This window comes from Scyliorhinus torazame, chromosome 1, assembly GCF_047496885.1.
Source record: "Scyliorhinus torazame isolate Kashiwa2021f chromosome 1, sScyTor2.1, whole genome shotgun sequence".
Taxonomy (NCBI): domain Eukaryota; kingdom Metazoa; phylum Chordata; class Chondrichthyes; order Carcharhiniformes; family Scyliorhinidae; genus Scyliorhinus; species Scyliorhinus torazame.
In genome coordinates, this window is record NC_092707.1 from 88,591,039 (window position 1) to 88,611,307 (window position 20,269).

Genomic DNA, 20,269 nt, shown 5'->3' on the forward strand with positions numbered 1-20,269 from the left:
ATTCCACATGCAGCCTTTGCCTTTCCCTATACAGTCCCTCCTCCGGTGCTTCCGCATACTGTCTGTCCACCCTCAAAAGTTCTTGCAACAACCGCTCCCGTTCCTTACTCTCCTGCTTCCCTTTATGTGTCCTTATTGATATCAGCTCCCCCCTAACCACCGCCTTCAACGCCTCCCAGACCACTCCCACCTGAACCTCCCCATTGTCATTGAGTTCCAAGTACTTTTCAATGCATCCCCTCACCCTTAAGCACACCCCCTCATCCGCCATTAGTCCCATATCCATTCTCCAGGGTGGACGCCCTCTTGTTTCCTCCCCTATCTCCAAGTCTACCCAGTGTGGGGCATGATCCGAAATGGCTATAGCCGTATATTCCGTTCCCCTCACCCTCGGGATCAATGCCCTACCCAACACAAAAAAGTCTATGCGTGAATAGACTTTATGGACATAGGAGAAAAACGAGAACTCCTTACTCCTAGGTCTACTGAATCTCCACGGGTCCACCCCTCCCATCTGCTCCATAAAATCCTTAAGCACCTTGGCTGCTGCCGGCCTCCTACCAGTCCTGGACTTCGACCTATCCAGCCTTGGTTCCAACACCGTGTTAAAGTCTCCCCCCATTATCAGCTTTCCGGTCTCTAGGTCTGGGATGCGTCCTAGCATTCGCCTCATAAAATTGGCATCGTCCCAATTCGGGGCATACACGTTTACCAACACCACCATCTCTCCCTGTAATTTGCCACTCACCATCACGTATCTGCCCCCGTTATCCGCCACTATAGTCTTTGCCTCGAACATTACCCGCTTCCCCACTAATATAGCCACCCCCCTGTTTTTCGCATCCAGCCCCGAATGGAACACCTGCCCTACCCATCCTTTGCGCAACCTAACCTGATCTATCAGTTTCAGGTGCGTTTCCTGTAACATGACCACATCTGCTTTAAGTTTCTTAAGGTGTGCGAGTACTCGTGCCCTCTTTATCGGCCCGTTAAGCCCCCTCACGTTCCACGTGATCAGCCGAGTTGGGGGGCTTCCCACCCCCCCCCCCTTGCCGGTTAGCCATCATCTTTTTCCAGCTTCTCGCCCAGTTCCCACGCGGCTGTATTTCTCCCAGACGGTGCCCCCCCGCCCATCCTTTCCCGCACCCACTCCCCCCTTTCCCCAGCAGCAGCAACCCAGTAATTCCCCCCCCCCCCCCCCCGCTAGACCCCCCGCTAGCGTAATTACTCCCCCCATGTTGCTCCCAGAAGTCAGCAAACTCTGGCTGACCTCGGCTTCCCCCCGTGATCACGGCTCGCCCCGTGCGGTGCCCCCTCCTTCCTGCTTCTCTATTCCCGCCATAATTATCATAGCGCGGGAACCAAGCCCGCGCCTCTCCCTCGGCCCCGCCTCCCATGGCCAACGCCCCATCTCCTCTCCCTCCCCACCTCCCCCCATCACCACCTGTGGGAGAAAGAAAAGTTACCATACCGCAGGATTAATCATACAATCCCTCTTCGCCCCCCCCCCCCCCCCCCCCCCCCACTCGTCCCACCACTTTGTCCAAACGTTCATTTTCGTAGTCCAATCATTCCAATTTTTTTTCTACAATAAAAGTCCACGCTTCATCCGCCGTCTCAAAGTAGTGGTGCCTCCCTTGATATGTGACCCACAGTCTTGCCGGTTGCAGCATTCCAAACTTTATCTTTTTTTTGTGAAGTACCCGCTTTGGCCCGATTAAAGCTCGCCCTCCTTCTCGCCACCTCCGCACTCCAATCTTGATAGACGCGGATCACCGCGTTCTCCCATTTACTACACCGAGTTTTCTTCGCCCATCTAAGGACCATTTCTCTATCCTTAAAACGGAGAAATCTCACCACTATGGCTCTGGGAGCTTCTCCTGCTCTCGGTCCTCGCACCATAACTCGGTATGCTCCCTCCACCTCCAACGGACCCGTCGGGGCCTCCACTCCCATTAACGAGTGCAGCATCGTGCTCACATATGCCCCGACGTCCGCCCCCTCCACACCTTCAGGAAGGCCAAGAATCCTCAAGTTGTTCCTCCTTGCGTTATTTTCCAGTGCCTCCAACCTCTCCACAGATCGTTTCTGGTGTGCCTCCTGTATCTCCGACTTCACCACCAGGCCCTGTATGTCGTTTTCATTCTCTGCTGCTTTCGCCTTCACGACCCGAAGCTCCTGCTCCTGGGTCTTTTGTTCCTCTTTCAGCCCTTCAATCGCCTGTAATATCGGGGCCAACAACTCTTTCTTCATTTCCTTTTTTATCTCCTCCACGCAGCGTTTCAAAAACTCTTGTTGTTCAGGGCCCCATATGAAACTGCCACCTTCCGACGCCATCTTGGTTTCTGCTTGCCTTCCTTGCCGTTGTTCCAAAGGATCCGCTGCAATCCGGCCACTTTCCTCTCCTTTTTCCATCCGTGTCCAGGGGGAACACCCTTCTGGTTTACCGCACGGTGTTTTCAGCCGTTAAAATTGCCGTTGGGGCTCCTATCAAGAGCCCAAAAGTCCGTTTCACAGGGAGCTGCCGAAACGTGCGACTCAGCTGGTCATCGCCGCACCCGGAAGTCGGACAATGTCTTCTCTCTGAACACTATCTTTTTCCTCTTCTGACTCTTCCGTGTCATGTGTCGCTTCAAACACTCTATATAACGTTTTGGACAGTTGAAGACATAATGGTATTGAGAGTCACATCGAAAACATCGATTTATCATGCCCCGTGCATTTCTGGGGTTCATCTTCCTACTGTAAGTTCTAACTGGGTTTCTGTCTTCATAATTTCCTTGTCTCGATCTCCTTCTATAGTCTTGGGCCCCTGTTTGTAGCCGTACAATTTTGCCATCCTGTTTGATAGAAATCTTTGGATCCTCACTGTCTTCAGGTGATGTCCCGGAGGACTGGAGATTAGTCAATGTTCTTTTGTTTAAGAAGGATAGCAAGGATAATCCAGGGAGCTACAGGCCGGTGAGCCTTACGTCAGTGGTAGGGAAATTACTTGAGAGAATTCTTCGAGACAGGATCTACTCCCATTTGGAAGCAAATGGACGTATTAGTGAGAGGCAGCATGGTTTTGTGAAGGGGAAGTTGTGTCTCACTAACTTGATAGAGTTTTTCGAAGAGGTCACAAAGATGATTGATGCAGGTAGGGCAGTGGATGTTGTCTATATGGACTTCAGTAAGGCCTTTGACAAGGTCCCTCATGGTAGACTAGTACAAAAGGTGAAGTCACACGGTGAGCTGGCAAGGTGGATACAGAACTGGCTAGGTCATAGAAGGCAGAGAGTAGCAATGGAAGGATGCTTTTCTAATTGGAGGGCTGTGACCAGTGGTGTTCCGCAGGGATCAGTGCTGGGACCGTTGCTGTTTGTAGTATATATAAATGATTTGGAGGAAAATGTAACTGGTCTGATTAGTAAGTTTGCAGATGACACAAAGGTTGGTGGAATTGCGGATACCGATGAGGACTGTCGGAGGATACAGCAGGATTTAGATTGTTTGGAGACTTGGGCGGAGAGATGGCAGATGGAGTTTAATCCTGACAAATGTGAGGTAATGCATTTTGGAAGGTCTAATGCAGGTAGGGAATAGACAGTGAATGGTAGAACCCTCAAGAGTATTGAAATTCAGAGAGATCTAGGTGTACAGGTCCGCAGGTCACTGAAAGGGGCAACACAGGTGGAGAAGGTAGTCAAGAAGGCATACGGCATGCTTGTCTTCATTGGCCGGGGCATTGAGTATAAGAATTGGCAAGTCATGTTGCAGCTGTATAGAACCTTAGTTAGGCCACACTTGGAGTATAGTGTTCAATTCTGGTCGCCACGCTACCAGAAGGATGTGGAGGCTTTAGAGAGGGCGCAGAAGAGATTTACCAGAATGTTGCCTGGTATGGAGGGCGTTAGCTATGAGGAGCAGTTGAATAAACTCGGTTTGTTCTCCCTGGAACAACGGAGGTTGAGGGGCGACCTGATAGACGTCTACAAAATTGAGGGGCATAGACAGAGTGGATAGTCAGAGGCTTTTCCCCAGGGTAAAGGGGTCAATTACTAGGGGGCATAGGTTTAAGGTGCGAGGGACATGGTTTAGAGTAGATGTACGAGGCAAGTTTTTTTACGCAGAGGGTAGTGGATGCCTGGAACTCGCTGCCGGAGGAGGTGGTGGAAGCAGGGGCGATAGTGCCGTTTAAGGGGCATCTTGACAAATACATGAATAGGATGGGAATAGAGGGATACGGACCCAGGAAGTGTAGAAGATTGTAGTTTAGTCGGGCAGCATGGTCGGCACGGGCTTGGAGGGCCGAAGGGCCTGTTCCTGTGCTGTACTTTTCTTTGTTCTTTGTTCTAGTGTATCTTCCATATTCTCTTTATTGCAGACTCACCTATTTGAGTCATCAGAGCCATCGGAATCGAATGTTTCCCCAGAAACTTCTTTAAAGCTTTTGTCAGCTGATCGAATAAGGTATCCTCATCCGTAAACTGAACTCCTGTCAAAACCAGGAGCCTATCCATGTTGCTCACTCTAGCACAGTCAAGTAATTTAAAGGCCAACACAGACTGGAAATTCCAGGTTGTGTTTCTGCAGCCTTTTATATAGTCTGCCAAATTCCATGATATAGTCTTCTATGGAGAATTCCCCTATTTTCCAGAACTTATCAAATTCCGACCGTGCTTCATACGCACTTAACAAGTCATCTTTCTTGTAAATCTTATCCATATATTGTAATAGTCTCCAAACCTCCTTCTGAGTCTAACTCTTCCAATTCCAGCTCAGAAAGCACTTTGTTTCGGATTTTACTGTCATAAGGTAGAGAAAGAGCCAATGCCATACATCGTTTTCGCTTTATCAAGGCAGTTACCTTAGTCCACATAACTACTGCACTTCCCCATTGGTCGTATGATTCCCTTTCAGAAAATAAGGGGGGATAGTCATATCCAGCCATCTTTACCCTGGGTTCAGCCATGTATCTTTTTCAACAAGGCACAAGTCAGTAGTGTGATGGTATACTCTACACTTGCCTGGATGAGTGCAGCTCGAACTCTGGACTCAACGACCTCCAAAGCAAAGCAGCCCTCTTGATTGAACATCCCATCCAACACCTTTTACTCCCTCCAACATCAGCAGACCATGGCAGCAGCAATGTGTACCGTGACAAGATGCAGTGCAGCAACTTGCTATGGCATCTTTAACAGCACCTTCCAACCCCGTGACCTCTGCCACTTAGAGGGACAAGGGCAGCAGATGTGTGAGGACAACCACTTGTAAGTGCCCTCCAAGCCATACACCATCCTGACTTGGAACTATATTGAATCCCGTTACTGCCACTAGATAAAAATCCTGCAACTCCCTAGCTAACTGGTCTCTGGGAGTACCTTTACCACACAGTTTGTATCACATAAAAAACATATCCTACCACCACCCCTTTGAGGGAAACAAATGCTGTTTTTGCCAGTGACACCAGCTTGCCATGAATTAATTTTTTTTTAAATGTTGTGATTTGGAGGGGTGGGTGCTTGAGCTCCAAAGGATTGAGCCAGAAGAAGCAATGGCTTCCTTTGTCTGGTGTAGCTGACCTAGATTTTGTACTGATACCTAGAGGGAGACTTCAATCTACTACCTGCTGTCTCAATGGCAAGTGTTTTACCAATTAATATCCCATTAATTACCTAGATTGAAAACTTTGGAAAAACTCAGGAATCAAAGCAATTAAAAACTAAGAAGGAATGGTGCCTGATGTGCTGTCATAGCTGGTGGCAGATAAAGAGGTGTCACTATTGTTGTGGATGACCATGTTAAAGGTGCAAGGAGAGGGCAGCACGGTGGCGCAGTGGTTAGCACTGCTGCCTCACCGCACCGGGATCCCAGGTTCTATCCCGGCTCTGGGTCACTGTCCGTGTGACGTTTGCACATTCTCCCCTTGTTTGCGTGGGTTTCGCCCCCACAACCCAAAGATACGTACGCAGGGTAGGTGGATTGGCCATGCTAAATTGCCCCTTAATTGGGAAAACATTAATTGGGTACTCTAAATTTATTAAAACAAAGTTCAAGGATGAATGAATATTCTGGGAATTCATTTACTTTTGTGGAATATTTATACCAGAATTCCTCTGATGAGAATAAACAGCTGGGATAGACTCCATGATGCTGTGGAGTCCACGCACAATTTGAAAGGGGAGGGCTCAGTCAATTGAAAGATCGATCTTCTCTCATTCTACGCAATTGTACTGCTCTTTTGAGAGTTAAATAAGAAATTGAGAGCAAGACCGGAAGGAAATGGGGAGATAGATTGCACCAGGACAGTCAGCCTCAGTTGTGTACTCAGCTTGGTCAGAAACAAGCTGTCTGACTTGAGGGCAAACTATACTGAAGGAAAGTTCTTTCATTATTGGATGCTACAGGTGAGACAATTATATTTTTTGTTATAATCTTTTATTATTGTCACAAGTAGGCTTATATGAACACTACAATATGTTACTGTGAAAAGCTCCTAGTCCTCACACTCCAGCGCCTGTTCGGGTACACAGAGGGAGAATTCAGAATGTCCAATTCACCTAACAAGCACGTCTTTCGGGACTTGTGGGAGGAAACCGGAGCACCCAGAGGAATCCCAAGCAGACACTGGGAGAACGTGCAGACTCCGCACAGAAAGTGACCCAGGCGGGAATCGAACCTGGGATCCTGGTGCTGTGAAGCAACAATGCTACCCACTGTGCTACCATGCTGCTGGGAATACTTTGGGAAAAGGTTTAGATTTTTAAAAATTCCAAATGAAAGGATATCATAATGACCCAATTAAATGTCCTGAAGTTGTACTGTGACCCAATGCTTTTGTTTCTGGTCAGAGTCTGGAATCTATTTAGTTTTGAACAGAATCTGTTCAATCAAACAATGTGCAGGTTAGGTGGATTGGCCATGCTAAATTGTACCTTAGTGTCCGAAAGGTTAGGTGGGGTTACGGGGATAGGGTGGGGGGCATCGGCCTAGGTAGGGTGCTCTTTCGGAGGGTTGGTGCAGTCCCTTCTGCAGTGTAGGGATTCTGTTCTATTGATTTTCAGATTTCAAATGTGATCTTGCTTCACTGGATGCTTGAGCTTCACGGCATCAAAAGATACCATTTGAACAAAATGTCTTCAACTGATGTGTAGCAGAGTTGGCAAATGAGTTAGCTGATGAAGCAATTTAAGTGGACAAATTGAATAGGTTCCGTTCATTCCTGGCGAGAGAGGAGATCGTGGGGTATAGTGCGAAGGTGGGAAATTGGCCAAATCTATCAAAAAGGTATGGCCATTTATATGTTCCGAAGTGTTCTTGGACTATTGTAAATGCTCTGCAAAGTTCCACCAGTGAGTCTGAAATAGTTCTTCAAGTTATGTTTTACCTTTGGTGAAATGCATCTGCATCTGCACAGGGTAACCATGATTGGTAAGTAGATTGGAGTTGGTCCGTGTCCACCTCCTGTTACCTTTTGTGGATGTCTTTGTGGATTTCCTCCTTCAGCCTTTTCTGTTGAAAATGAAATGAAATTCATGCTGATAACTGATGATTATGGACCTGGTCTGCGATGATAACCCAGATAAACCCTGTAATGCAACTTTTAGGAAAATAAATGTGGCCTGGGTTATGTTGGGTGTAGGTCATGTGCAGTGTTTCACTCCTCCCCAATCCATTTTGCTACTCTTCTCTGGAAAGTGCAGACTCCTGAATTATATTTCCGCAGGTTCTGGACATCTCTGATACCTCATCCAAATCACTATGTATGATCATTGGCAGCAAACACTGACTTTTGTTGGGATAGTGTGGGTGGTATATCACAACTGTTCCAGTCCTTGTCGAATGCCCAAAAGTGGACTTAATAATGGACTAAATTGCCCCCGAGTGTCCAAAGATGGGGATAGGGCGGGGGAGTAGGCCTAGGTGGAGTACACTTTCAGAGGGCCGGGGCAGACTCGATGGTTTGAATGGCCTCCTGCACGCTTGCGATTCTATGGATGATGTTAGACGGCAACAAGGAATAAAACTGTAGCTGATTAATCCCCTCCGAGTCCCAGCGCATCATTGTAATTGTCCTATTGGTTTCCCTATAGATTGGAATTTGCTAGTCTGAGATTTTATTCCACAAAGGGGCAATGCATAATGTCTAAAGAAGCATACTCTTACCGTTGTGCTGCTTGGTTGAATATTTAAATATGACAGTATAACGTATAGGTTACATTCTGAGTTTCTGTTTCAGGAAGAACGTTCTGGAAATGGAACTGGCAAAGTGTAAGATTGACATGATGTCACTCAACAGCCAACTTCTAGATGCAATCCAACAGAAACTCAACCTCTCGCAGCAGCTGGAGGCCTGGCAGGTAGGTCAACGGTCAGGGTGCGCCATTGGGTCAAATACCAACTTTAACAGTGTTTGTTCTGAATGCAGTTTTTAGTGATTCATATGTATACCGACATTTGAAATGGGAGCAGGAGTGGGCCCTTCGTCCATTTGAGCTTGCTCCGCTATTCAACAAGATCATGGCTGATTGATTGTGGCCCCAACTCCTCATTCTGCTGACCCCCAATAACCTTTGTCTCCTTTGTGAATCAAGAATCTATCTACCACCGCCATACAAATATTAATTGACTCTTCCTCCATTGAGCTGTGGAGAAGCGAGTTTGAAAGATTCATGACCCTCTTATGAGAAAGAAATTCTTCTCATCTCCGTCTTGAATGAGAGACCCGTTATTTTTAAACTGGGCCCCTTTGTTCTAGTCTCTCCCACAAAGAGAAACATCCTCTCAGCATCCACCCTGTCATCCCCTCAGGATCTTGTATGTTTCAATAAGATCACCTCTCAATTTTCTAAATGAGAGTGGATACAGGCGCAACCTATCCCACCTTTCCTCGTAAGATAATTCCCCCAATCCCAGAGATCAGTTGTTTGAACCTTCTCTGAACCGCTTCTATAGTATTTATATCCCATCTTAAATACGGAGACCAAAACTGTACATGATACTCTGCGTGTCATCTCACCAAAGCTCTGTACAGCGGTAGCAAAGCGTCCCTACTTTTATATTGCATTTTTTCTTGCAATTTAAAAAAAGCAACATTTGCCTTCCCAATCACTTGTTTTACCGGCATACTAACTTTTTGTGATTCATGTACCAGGGCGCACGCATCCCTTTGTTTCAATTTAATGTTTCAATTTAAATAGTATACTGCTTTTCTATTCTCACTACCAAAGTGGACAAGTTCACATTTTTCCACATTGTACTCCATCTGCCACTCTCTTATCCTCTCAAAGTCCCTTTGCAGACTCCTTATGTCCTCTTCACAGCTTACTTTCCCACCAATCTTTGTGTCATCAGCAAATTTAGTAGCCATACATTCGGTACCTTTATCCAAGTCATTGATATCTATTGTAAAATGTTGAGGCCCCAGCAGTGATCCACTCACCACATCTTGTCAGTGTGAAAAGGACCCATTTATCCCTACTCTCTGCTTCCTGTTAGCCAACCAATGCTGCCCATGCCATCAAGTTACCTTCTACACCATGAGCTCTTACTTTGCATGGTAACCATTGATGTGGCACCTGATCAAATGCCTTCTGCAAATCCATGTACAGTGCATCCACAGGTTCCCCTTTATCCACATTGTTTGTTACTTCCTCAAAGAACTCCAATAAATTAGTCAAACATGATTTCACCTTCACAATACCATGTTGACTCTGCTTGGTTGAATTAAGATGTTCTAAGTATATCATCATTATATGCGATTAAATCTGAAGAGGCTTCATTGTTCCACACAATCTCCTGAAGAAAATGTTTTTTTTAAACTTATTTTATTCCAAACGTATATGAAAAGTTACAACACATACACAATTCGGGAAGCAAACTTTCCAACTGTACAGTTTGTACAAACTTTTCCCCTTTTTCGCACCCCCCCCTCCCCAACTCACTCCCCCGCGATGAACAACTTCTCAAAAACGGTCATGAACATCCCCCACCTTGCCTCGAAACCCTCCACTGAACCCCTTAACTCATATTTAATCTTTTCCAGCCAAAGAAAGTCATATAAGTCCCCCAGCCAGGCCGCTACCCCCGATGGCGTTGCTGACCGCCACTCCAATAAAATTCGTCGCCGGGCAATCAGAGAAGCGAAGGCCACTACATCAGCCTTCCTCCCCTCCATCAGCTCCGGCTTCTCCGATATCCCAAATAACGCAACCAAAGGGTCTGCCTCAACCTCCTCCCACACTATCCTTGCCAGGGCCACAAAACTCCCGCCCAGAATTTCTCCAACCTTTTGCAGCCCCAGAACATATGTGCGTGATTCGCTGGTCCACGCTCACACTCGTCTGCCACCCCCTGAAAAAAACACTCATTCTTACCCGCGTCGTATGCCCTGTGTACGATCTTGAGCTCATCGTAGCGCACGAGGAGGTCGCATTTACCTTTTATAATGCCTCACTCCAAACTCCCCAGTTTCTCTTCCCTCCCAGCTCTGCTTCCCACTTCTCCTTAATCTTCACCACCTGCTCACCTCCCTGTTCTCTCAGCCACCTGGATATGTCTCCAATCCTGCCCTCCCCTTCCACATCCGGAAGCAGCAGTCGCTCCAGCAGGGTGTACCTTGGCAATCTGGGGAACTCTTTCCAAACCTTCCACGCAAAGTCCCTTACCTGCAGGTACTTAAACACACCTTCCTCTCGGGAGCTCTACCCTCTGCTTCAATTCATCTGTACTGGCAAACCCTTCTTCCAGATACAAATCCCTCACCTTAACCAGCCCCACTTCTCTCCATTTCCTATAGGTGCCATCTGTCCCCCCCGGCATAAAACCGTGGTTTTCACACAACGGCGTTAACACCGACATCCCCTGCGTCCTCAGCTGGTTCCAGATCTTCACCGTGGACTAAACCACCAGGCTCCCTGAGTATCTGCTCGCCGCCATTGGCAACGCTACCGTCACCATAGCCCTTAAGCTGGACCCCCTACAGGATTCCTCATCCATCCTAACTCATTTTACCCCCTCTCCTTCCCACCATCGCCTCACCTTCTCTACCTTCGCCGCCCAATAGTAATGTAGCAGGTTCGGCAACGCCAACCCTCCCTTCTGCCTCTGCCTCTGTAGCAGGGTCCTCTTAAGCCTTGGCACCTTCCCTGCCCATACAAAGTCCAAAATAATTGTGTCCAGTATCCGAAAGAAGGCCTTCAGTATAAAGATCGGGAGTGTCTGGAAAATGAACAGGAACGTCGGCATAATCATAGAATTTACAGTGCAGAAGGAGGCCATTCGGCCCATCGAGCCTGCACTGGTTCTTGGAAAGAGCACCCTTGCTTAAGCCCATGCCTCCACCCTATCCCCGTAACCCAGTAACACCACCCACTTGGACCCTCCCTGCCAAACTCAAGTGCAGCGTGTCCCATCTCTTGAATGAAAAATGAAATGAAATGAAATGAAAATCGCTTATTGTCACAAGTAGGCTTCAATGAAGTTACTGTGAAAAGCCCCTAGTCGCCACATTCCGGCGCCTGTTCGGGGAGGCTGTTACGGGAAGATCTTGAGATCTTCCCTAGCCGCCTCCACCAGTTTTGTTAAATTTCCTTTGTGAAGCATCGACCATTCTCTCACTACCGGAATCCCCAGGTATCTAAACCTGTCTCTAGCCACCTTAAATGGCCTCCCCCTTAAATTGGCTTGCCGACCCAACTCATTCATCGGGAACACGTTGTTTTACCCGAGAATGCCCCAAACTTCCCAACAGCCCATGATCCTCTCCATGCTCTACAATGGGTCCGGAACGTACAATAGTAGGTCGTCAGCATGCTCCCTCCATGCCCTCGTAATCCCTCACCACTCTGCCGACCCCCTAAGAGCCATTGCCAGAGGCTCTATAGCCAGTGCAAACAACAGTGGCGACAGCGGGCACCCCTGCCATGTTCCCTGGTGTTGTTCAAAGTTCTGTGAACCCATGTCATTGGTCTGCACGCTTGCCCTCGGTGCCACATATAACAGGCGCACCCATGCCACAAACTTTGGCCCAAACCCGAACCATCCCAGGATCTCAAGCAGGTACCGCCACTCCACCCGGTTGAATGCCTTCTCCGCATTCATGGACACAACTACTTCCGGTACCTGAGCTCCCGAAGGGGTCATAACCACATTTAACAGCCTCCTTATATTACGAGAAAGCTGCCTGCCCTTTACAAAACCTGTTTGGTCCTCCGAAACCACCCCCGTAACACAACCTTCCATCCTTCCTGCCACCAGCTCCTTCACGTCTGTATTCAACAGCGATATGGGCCTATACGGCCCACATTCCAATGGGTCCTTCCCCTTTTTCGGTATCATCGTCTCCGGCAGCTCCCCCTTCTCCAACGCCTCATTAAATGTCCCCAAGAGATGCGATGCCAGGTCCATCGCAAACTCCTTATAAAACTCCGCCGGGAAGCCATCAGGCCCCGGGGCCTTCCCCGGCTTCATACCTGTTATACTGTCCAATATCTCCCTCAGCTCCAGGGTTCCTCTAGCACCTACCTCTTCTCTTCCTCCAACTGTGGGAACGCCAGTTCATCTAAGAACCGTCCATGTCACCTTCTTCTGCCCCGTCCGCCCTGTACAGCTCCTTATACTAATCCCTAAACACCTCGTTTATCTTCCCCGGCTCTGACACCACATCCTCTGACCCAGTCCATATCTTCAATAGTTCCCTGGATATGGCCTGCCTCCGCAGCTGATGCGCTTGACTCACCATCTCTCCATATTCATACTGCACCCATCTTGCCCTAAGTAGCTGTCCTACCGCCCTCCTTGTTGTCAGCCTATCAAATTGCCCCTGTAATTTTTTCCTCCTCGCCAATCCCTCCAAGGTGGGCACCCTCGAGTACTCCCTACCTCCCTCCACTATCTCGTTCATTAGCCATTCATATTCCTCCCTCTTTCCATCCGTATGTGCCTTGAACAAGATAATCTCCTCTTGGACCACTGCTTTTAGTGCTTCCCAAAACGTGGCTGCTGACACATCCCTGTTTTGGTTCAATTCTACATAATCTTTAATCACAGCCTGCACTTTGTCACAAAACCCTCTATCTGCCAACAACCCTGAATTGAGCCTCCACCCCGGCCTCTGCTCCTGTCCTGATCTCAGCTCAATCTTCAGCCAATGGGGCACATGGTCCGAGATTACTATCCCCACGTATTCTGCCCCTCCACCCCGACCAAAATCTCCCGGCTCACCACAAAAAAGTCAATTCTGGAATATATCCTGTACACATACGGAAAAAAAGGAATACTCCCTTCCCCCTGGGTTCTTGAAGCACCACAGGTCGACTATACCCATCCTCTCAATAAACCCACCCAGCTCCTTTGCCATTAGTATCGTACCCATTGACCTGGGGCTCGACCTATCTACCCTTGACTCTGGGACACAATTAAAATCTCCCCCCCATAATCATGGCCAAGTCCGGCATTGCTGCCAACAACCCCCTCATAAAACCTATATCATCCCAATTTGCTGCATACACATTCACCAACACCACCGGTGTCCCTTCTAATACCGCGCTCACTATCACATATCTCCCACCCGGGTCCCTCACTTCTTTCACGCTCACAAACTCCATTTTCTTACTCATCAAAATTGCCACTCCCCGCGACTTTGAATCAAACCCCGAGTGGAAAACCTGACCCACTCCTTCCTTAGCCTAACCTGGTCCTTCACGCAGAGGAGCGTCTCCTGCAGAAAGACCACCTCCTCTTTCAAGCTCCTACGGTGTGCAAAGACCCAAGATCTTTTGACCGGTCCATTGAGCCCTCGCACGTTCCTTGATATCGGCCTTACCGGGGTCTTGCGCCTCCATTCCCCTCTACCATCCGCCTTCCTCCCCTTTTGGCTCTACCCCTGTTAATTTCACCCTGTACCTGGCCCATCCAAGATGGCCCCATTCTCCGTCTCTGGCCATGTTTTCACCTGAAGGAAATGTTGCTATTTGAAATGTGTAACCCTGGGCGAAATTCTCCCGAAATGGCGCGATGTCCGCCGACTGGCGCTCAAAACGGTGCCAATCAGACGGGCATCGCGCCGCCCCAAAGGTGCGGAATGCTCCGCAACTTTGGGGGCCGAGCCCCAACATTGAGGGGCTAGGCCGACGCCGGAGGAATTTCTGCCCCGCCAGCTGGCGGAAACGCCCTATGTTGCCCCGCCAGCTGGCGCGGAAATGACATCTCGGGGCGGCGCATGCGCGGGAGCGTCAGCGGCCGCTGACAGTTTCCCACGCATGTGCAGTGGAGGGAGTCTCTTCCGCCTCCGCCATGGTGGAGACCGTGGCGGAGGCGGAAGGGAAAGAGTGCCCCCACGGCACAGGCCCGCCCGCGGATCGGTGGGCCCCGATCGCGGGCCAGGCCACCGTGGGGGCACCCCCCGGGGCCAGATCGGCTCGCCAGGACCCCGGAGCCCGCCCACGCCGCCTTGTCCCGCCGTTCAAAAGGTGGTTTAATCCACGCCGGAGGGACAGGCAATTTATCGGCGGGACTTCGGCCCATCCGGGCGGGAGAATCCAGCGGGGGGGCCCGATTCCTGCCCCCACCGAATATCCGGTGCCGGAGACTTCGGCAACCGGCGGGGGCGGGATTCACGGCGGAAACGGCCATTCTCCGACCCGCTAGGGGGTCGGAGAATGACGCCCCCTGTCTCCAAAGATGGATCATTATCGGTGTTTGCTGGAAAACTGCAGTAGATATCTTTCTCATCACACAATTTCACTGGTAAATGCTCATCCTTTTAAAAGAATCCCCTTAATGTAATTTTGTTTAATTTAGTTAATGTGATGATACCCTTGCCTGTTACACTGACAACTCCAAATCACATTGCTAATTTCTCTTCAACAAGTATCTTTCCTGTTGGAAGTGAAATGTCAACATTTGCTTTCTGAAAATTGAAGAACTTTATGCCCATTGAATATCTCCAGTCCACTATTCTAGTTATTTCTGTGATTTCCAGTCGGTCTTGGAGGCTCTGCCTACACCAAACCATAATATTGCCTCCGTATGTAAGCTCTGCGAACTTCACTGACCAATGGACACTCTCCTTTGAAATTGTGAGCATTTCCCATCTCCACTGTTGGACTACTCCAGGCCGCACCTCAGCCACCTCAATCTAAAATCAGTATGAATTAATTTGCGCTCACAAACTCTAGGAAGGGGCCAGATATTCCCACTTCTTAAAAATAAAAGGTGACAAGACGCAAAATTAATTCACCTACTCGCCTTGACTGGTTTAGTCTGGGCTGTGTATTCAAAATGGCAGCTGATTTTGAATGCTGCATTGGCATCCAAGGCAAGGAAAGGAAAATTCTGAATGGGTGGCATAAGGGGGAAAAGACTGCAAAATGAAAATTAACATACATTTAAAATGTGAAATATTTAATTACATCGGTGACAAGTAATTAAATTGTATTCTGCGATATTATGGCGCTGACCCCTGCAGCCACATAAATGATTAGACTGGAATGAACAAGCTGCTTCCGCACATTAGGCAGCCACACTTTGAAATATGAATTTATAATTGCGACATGAAACACTACACTTCTGTTTGTATCTGATTTGAATATCTAACATCTCTTTTACTGGCATGTTTCTAGGTTTAGACTCCATTTGAATTTAAAAAAAACTATCATTATATAAATTGTAAGGAAATGCTTTACAAGTAATGAGGATGTGTTTCGGAGAATGAGTTTCAGGCCCATTAAACAGGGGATTCTCTTAAAAGGGTGTACTTGTGTAGTCAGACACATTATTTGACTTTTGAGTGTGGGTGAACAGGGAACCACAGTTAGCTTTAAAGGTGATGGCATCACTTTGGGATTCCTAGAGGTGCCTGTGCAGGGGAAATTTGTGTGATTTGGGGATCACCTGGGCCGTTCTAGGTATTTGAGGTGAGTAGCATATGGTGGAACCACCTTAGTACTGACTGTGACCCAATCTATGTACTGCGTCATGCCTCGAGTAACATCATAGAAGTAGACCAACAGAGAAATGCTTTTGTTCTTGTTGCTTCAGTCTCGTGTTTTCTTCCTTCTCTCTCTCCTGCTGCAGTTTGCTTCCTCAGGGCTTTTCACTATCTGGCTCCTCTGGTTTCTCATCTAGTGGCCTTTCCCAGCTACTGTACAAGCAGACTATTGTAAGCCCCCTCCTGCCTCTGAGGTGAGCTTTCATTGTGACATCCACTTGTTAGAATGTTTCTCCATTCCATCCATACTTCATCTTTGGCTGTTTCTGTTCTGAGTTTACCATTCTCACGCCCTTCAGCCATTTCCAGTGAGTCATTTAATCAAGCTTTCCATGTGATGCAGCAATGAATGACAGACCCAAGGCAGGGTGAAGCTTGGCTTCTCGGGTTCATTGCAGGTAGCTGTTGGGTGTTGCAAGTCCGATCATGCTTGGCATGCGACCATCAGAATGATCTGTCACTGTCTTTTTCTCACCTGTTCCACCTTATTATTACAGCCCTGAAACCTAATGATATTCATTGTAGACTGCTTTGGTAGTCAAGTGTCTCATTATCTGATGTCACAATTCCACTGAGGTTCATTTCTGACCGGTGAATGAGCCTGTATTTAGAGTAGTAATTCCAGCAAGCCACTTCCGTTAAATACATTTTATGCCCGACCCATATTGCGTTAAGTCCCAGCTGCACACAGTTGGGTTACATTCTTCCAACTAATGTTAGTGGTTAGCACTATGGCTTCACAGGGCCAGGATTCCAGGTTTGATTCCCGACTTGGGTCACTTTCTGTGCGGAGTCTGCACGTTCTCCCCGTGTTTGCGTGGGTTTCCTCCGGGTGCTCCGGTTTCCTCCCACAAATCCCGACAGACGTGCTGTTAGGTAATTTGGATATTCTGAATTCTCCCTCTGTGTACCCGAACAGGCGCTGGAATATGGCGACTAGGGGCTTTTCACAGTAACTTCATTGCAATGTTAATGTATGTTTACTTGTGACAATAAAGATTATGAAATTATTCCGTGTATTTCACCTCCTGAGGCAGATCCTGTACTCACCACCAAAAACACCAGTTACAATGAAGAACAAGAACATGCAACAGATATTCATGTTTGATTCCTATCGCTGCTGGAAATATTTCCGAACATTCTCTGCGAGGTTTCAGTACGTTGGTTTTTGTGTTCTCCAGACAGCTGTTTGCTGACAATTCAAAATCTGCAACGAAAAACTGCTGCTGCTGACCATTGTCTAACGCTCTGCCAGGAAGTCTAGGAACGGTTGCCACCGCCTGAAGAACCCTTGCACCGATCCCCTTAAGGCAAATTTCACCCTCTCCAATTTAATAAACCCCGCCATATCGCTGATCCAGGATTGCACGCTTGGGGGCCTCTCATCCTTCCACTGAAGAAGAATCCTTCACCGGGCTGCCAGGGACGCCAAAGGCCAGAATTCCGGCCTCTTTCGCCTCCTGCACTCCCGGCTCCTCTACCCCAAATATTGCGAGCCCCCAGCCCGGCTTGACCCTGGAACCTACCACCCTCGACACCGTCCTCGCTACACCCTTCCAAAATTCCTCCTGCGCCGGGCAAGCCCAGAACATGTGGGTGTGATTTGCTGGGCTCCCTGAGCACCTAACACATCTGCTCTCGCCCCCAAAGAACCGGCTTATCCTTGCCCCGGTCATGTGAGCCTTATGCAGCACCTTAAATTGTATGAGGCTGAGCCTCGTGCAAGAGTTCACCCTCCCAGGGCATCCACCCACATCCCCTCGCCAATCTCCTCACCAAACCCCTCCTCCCACTTACCCTTTAGCTCCTCCACCGAAGCCTCCTCCTCCTCCTGCATCACCTGATACGTTGCCGAGATCCTCCCCTCTCCGACCCACACCCCCGACAGCACCCTGTCCTGGACCCGCGTGGCGGCAACAGTGGGAACTCCACCACTTGCCGCCGAACAAACGCCCTTACCTGCATATATCTGAAGGTGTTCCCCGGGGGGAGCCCGAACGTCTCCTCCAGCTCACCCAGGCTCGCGAACTTCCCGTCCACAAACAGGTCCCCCATCCTTCTAATACCTGCCCTGTGCCAGCTCAGAAACCCTCCATCCATCCTCCCCGGGACAAACCGGTGGTTCCCCCGAATCGGGGACCACACCGAGGCCCCCACCTCCCCCCTGTGACGTCTCCATTGCCCTCACATTTTGAGGGTAGCCGCCACCACCGGGCTAGTGGTATACCTCGTTGGAGGAAGCGGCAGCGGCGCCGTCACCACGCCTCCAGGCTCGTGCCCACACAGGACGCCATCTCCAGCTTCTTCCATGCCGCCTCATCCCCCTCCACCACCCACTTACGCATCATCGCCACGTTGGCGGCCCAATAATACCCACCAAGGTTAGGCAGCGTCAACCCCCCCCCCCCCCCCCCCCCCCCCCCCCCCCCCCCCCCCACATCCCTGCACCGCTCCAGGAACACCCTTCTCACCCTCGAGGTCTTCTGCGCCCACACAAACCTCATAACGCTCTTGCTAACCCATCTGAAGAAGGCCTTAGGGATCAGGATGGGGAGGCACTGGAACAGGAACAAAAATCTCGGGAGCACCGTCATTTTAACTGACTGCACCCGACCCACCAGGGAGAGTGGCAGCACGTCCCACCTCTTAAACTCCTCCTCCATCTGCTCCACCAGCCTCATGAAGTTAAGCTTATGTAGGGCCCCCCAGCTACTAGCCCCTGAACCCCCAGGTACCTGAAATTCCTCTCCCCTCTTTTTAGCGGGAGCTCACCAATCCTCCTCTCCTGGTCCCCCGGGTGCACTACGAACAACTCGCTAAGCTTGTACCAGGAGAAATCTCCAAACCCCCTAAGGATCCTCATCACCTCCGGCATTCCCCCCACCGGGTCCGCCACATATAACAGCAAATCATCCGCATAGAGCGACACCCTATGCTCCTCCCCACCCCGCACCAGCCCCCTCCAGTTCCTCGACTCCCTCAACGCCGTGGCTAGGGGTTCAATCGCCAGCGCAAAGAGCAGGGGGGACAGGGGACACCCCTGTCTCGTCCCCCGGTGTAGCCGGAAATACTCTGACCTCCTTCTGTTCGTGGCCACACTCGCCACCGGGGCCTCCTACTGCAGCCTCACCCACCTGACAAACCCCTCCCCGAACCCAAACCTTTCTAACACCTCCCACAGGTACCCCCACTCCACCCTATCAAAGGCCTTCTCTGCATCCATCGCCGCCACTATCTCCGCCTCCCCTTCCATCGCCGGCATCATTATAACATTCAAGAGCCTCCGTACGTCAGTATTCAACTGCCTCCCTTTCACGAACGCCGTCTGATCCTAGTGTATGACCTGCGGCACACAGTCCTCGATCCTCATGGCCAAAATCTTTGCCAGCAACTTTGCATCTACATTTAAGAGTGAGATCGGCCTATATGACCCACACTGTAGGGGATCCTTGTCCCGCTTCAGGATCAGGGAAATCAGCGCTCTAGACGTCATCGGGTGCAGAGCCTCCCCTTCCCTTGCCTCGTTGAAGGTCCTTACCAACAGCGGGCCCACATACTTCTTGTAAAATTCAACCGGGAACCCATCCGGCCCTGCTGCCTTCCCCGCCTGCATGTTCCCTATCCCTTTGACCAACTCCTCCAACCCAACCGACGCCCCCAACCCTGCCACCTGCCCCTCCCCCACCCTCGGAAACCTCAGCCGGTCCAGGAAGCGACCCATCCCTCCCTCTCCCAGTGGGGGCTCAGACCGGTACAGTTCCTCGTAGAAGTCCCTGAAGACCCCATTGATACCCACCGCACTTCGCACCGTGCTCCCTCCTCCACCCCTAACTCCCCCGATCTCCCTAGCTGCCTCCCGCTTCCGAAGCTGGTACGCCAGCATCTGGCTCGCCTTTTCTCGGTATTCATATACCGCCCCCTGCGCCTTCCTCCACTGGGCCTCCGCCTTCCTGGTGGTCAACAAATCAAACTCAGCCTGGAGGCTACGGCACTCCCTAAGCAATCCCTCCTCCAGGGCCTCTGCGTACCTCCTATCCACCCTCACCATCTCCCCCACCAACCTCTCCCTCTCTCTCCTCTCCCCCCTCTCCTTGTGTGCCCTAATGGAAATCCGTTCTCCTCTGACCACTGCCTTCAGCGCCTCCCAGACCACCCCTACTTGCACCTCCCCATTGTCATTAGCCTCCAGTTACCTCTTTATACGCCCGCTCACCTCCTCGTCCGCCAGCAACCCCACCTCTAGCAGGCACTGGTCCCTCTCCTCCCCCAATTCGAGGTCCACCCAGTGCAGAGCAG

The 20,269-nt window shown here is 49.8% G+C and overlaps 1 protein-coding gene across 5 annotated transcripts in view; it reads left to right on the forward strand.

Moving 5' to 3' along the window:
- LOC140409407 (BICD family-like cargo adapter 1) overlaps positions 1–20,269 on the forward strand; it is a 176,385-nt gene that overhangs the window by 147,879 nt on the left and 8,237 nt on the right. For 3 of the 5 annotated variants that reach the window (XM_072497851.1, XM_072497854.1, XM_072497859.1), the window contains one exon: positions 8,222–8,342. In XM_072497851.1, the coding sequence (XP_072353952.1) occupies positions 8,222–8,342 (121 nt within the window). Of the gene's footprint in view, positions 1–8,221; positions 8,343–16,059; positions 16,168–17,010; positions 17,185–20,269 lie in introns of those variants that run through there. The other 2 variants (XR_011940331.1, XM_072497862.1) reach the window with 2 other exon arrangements.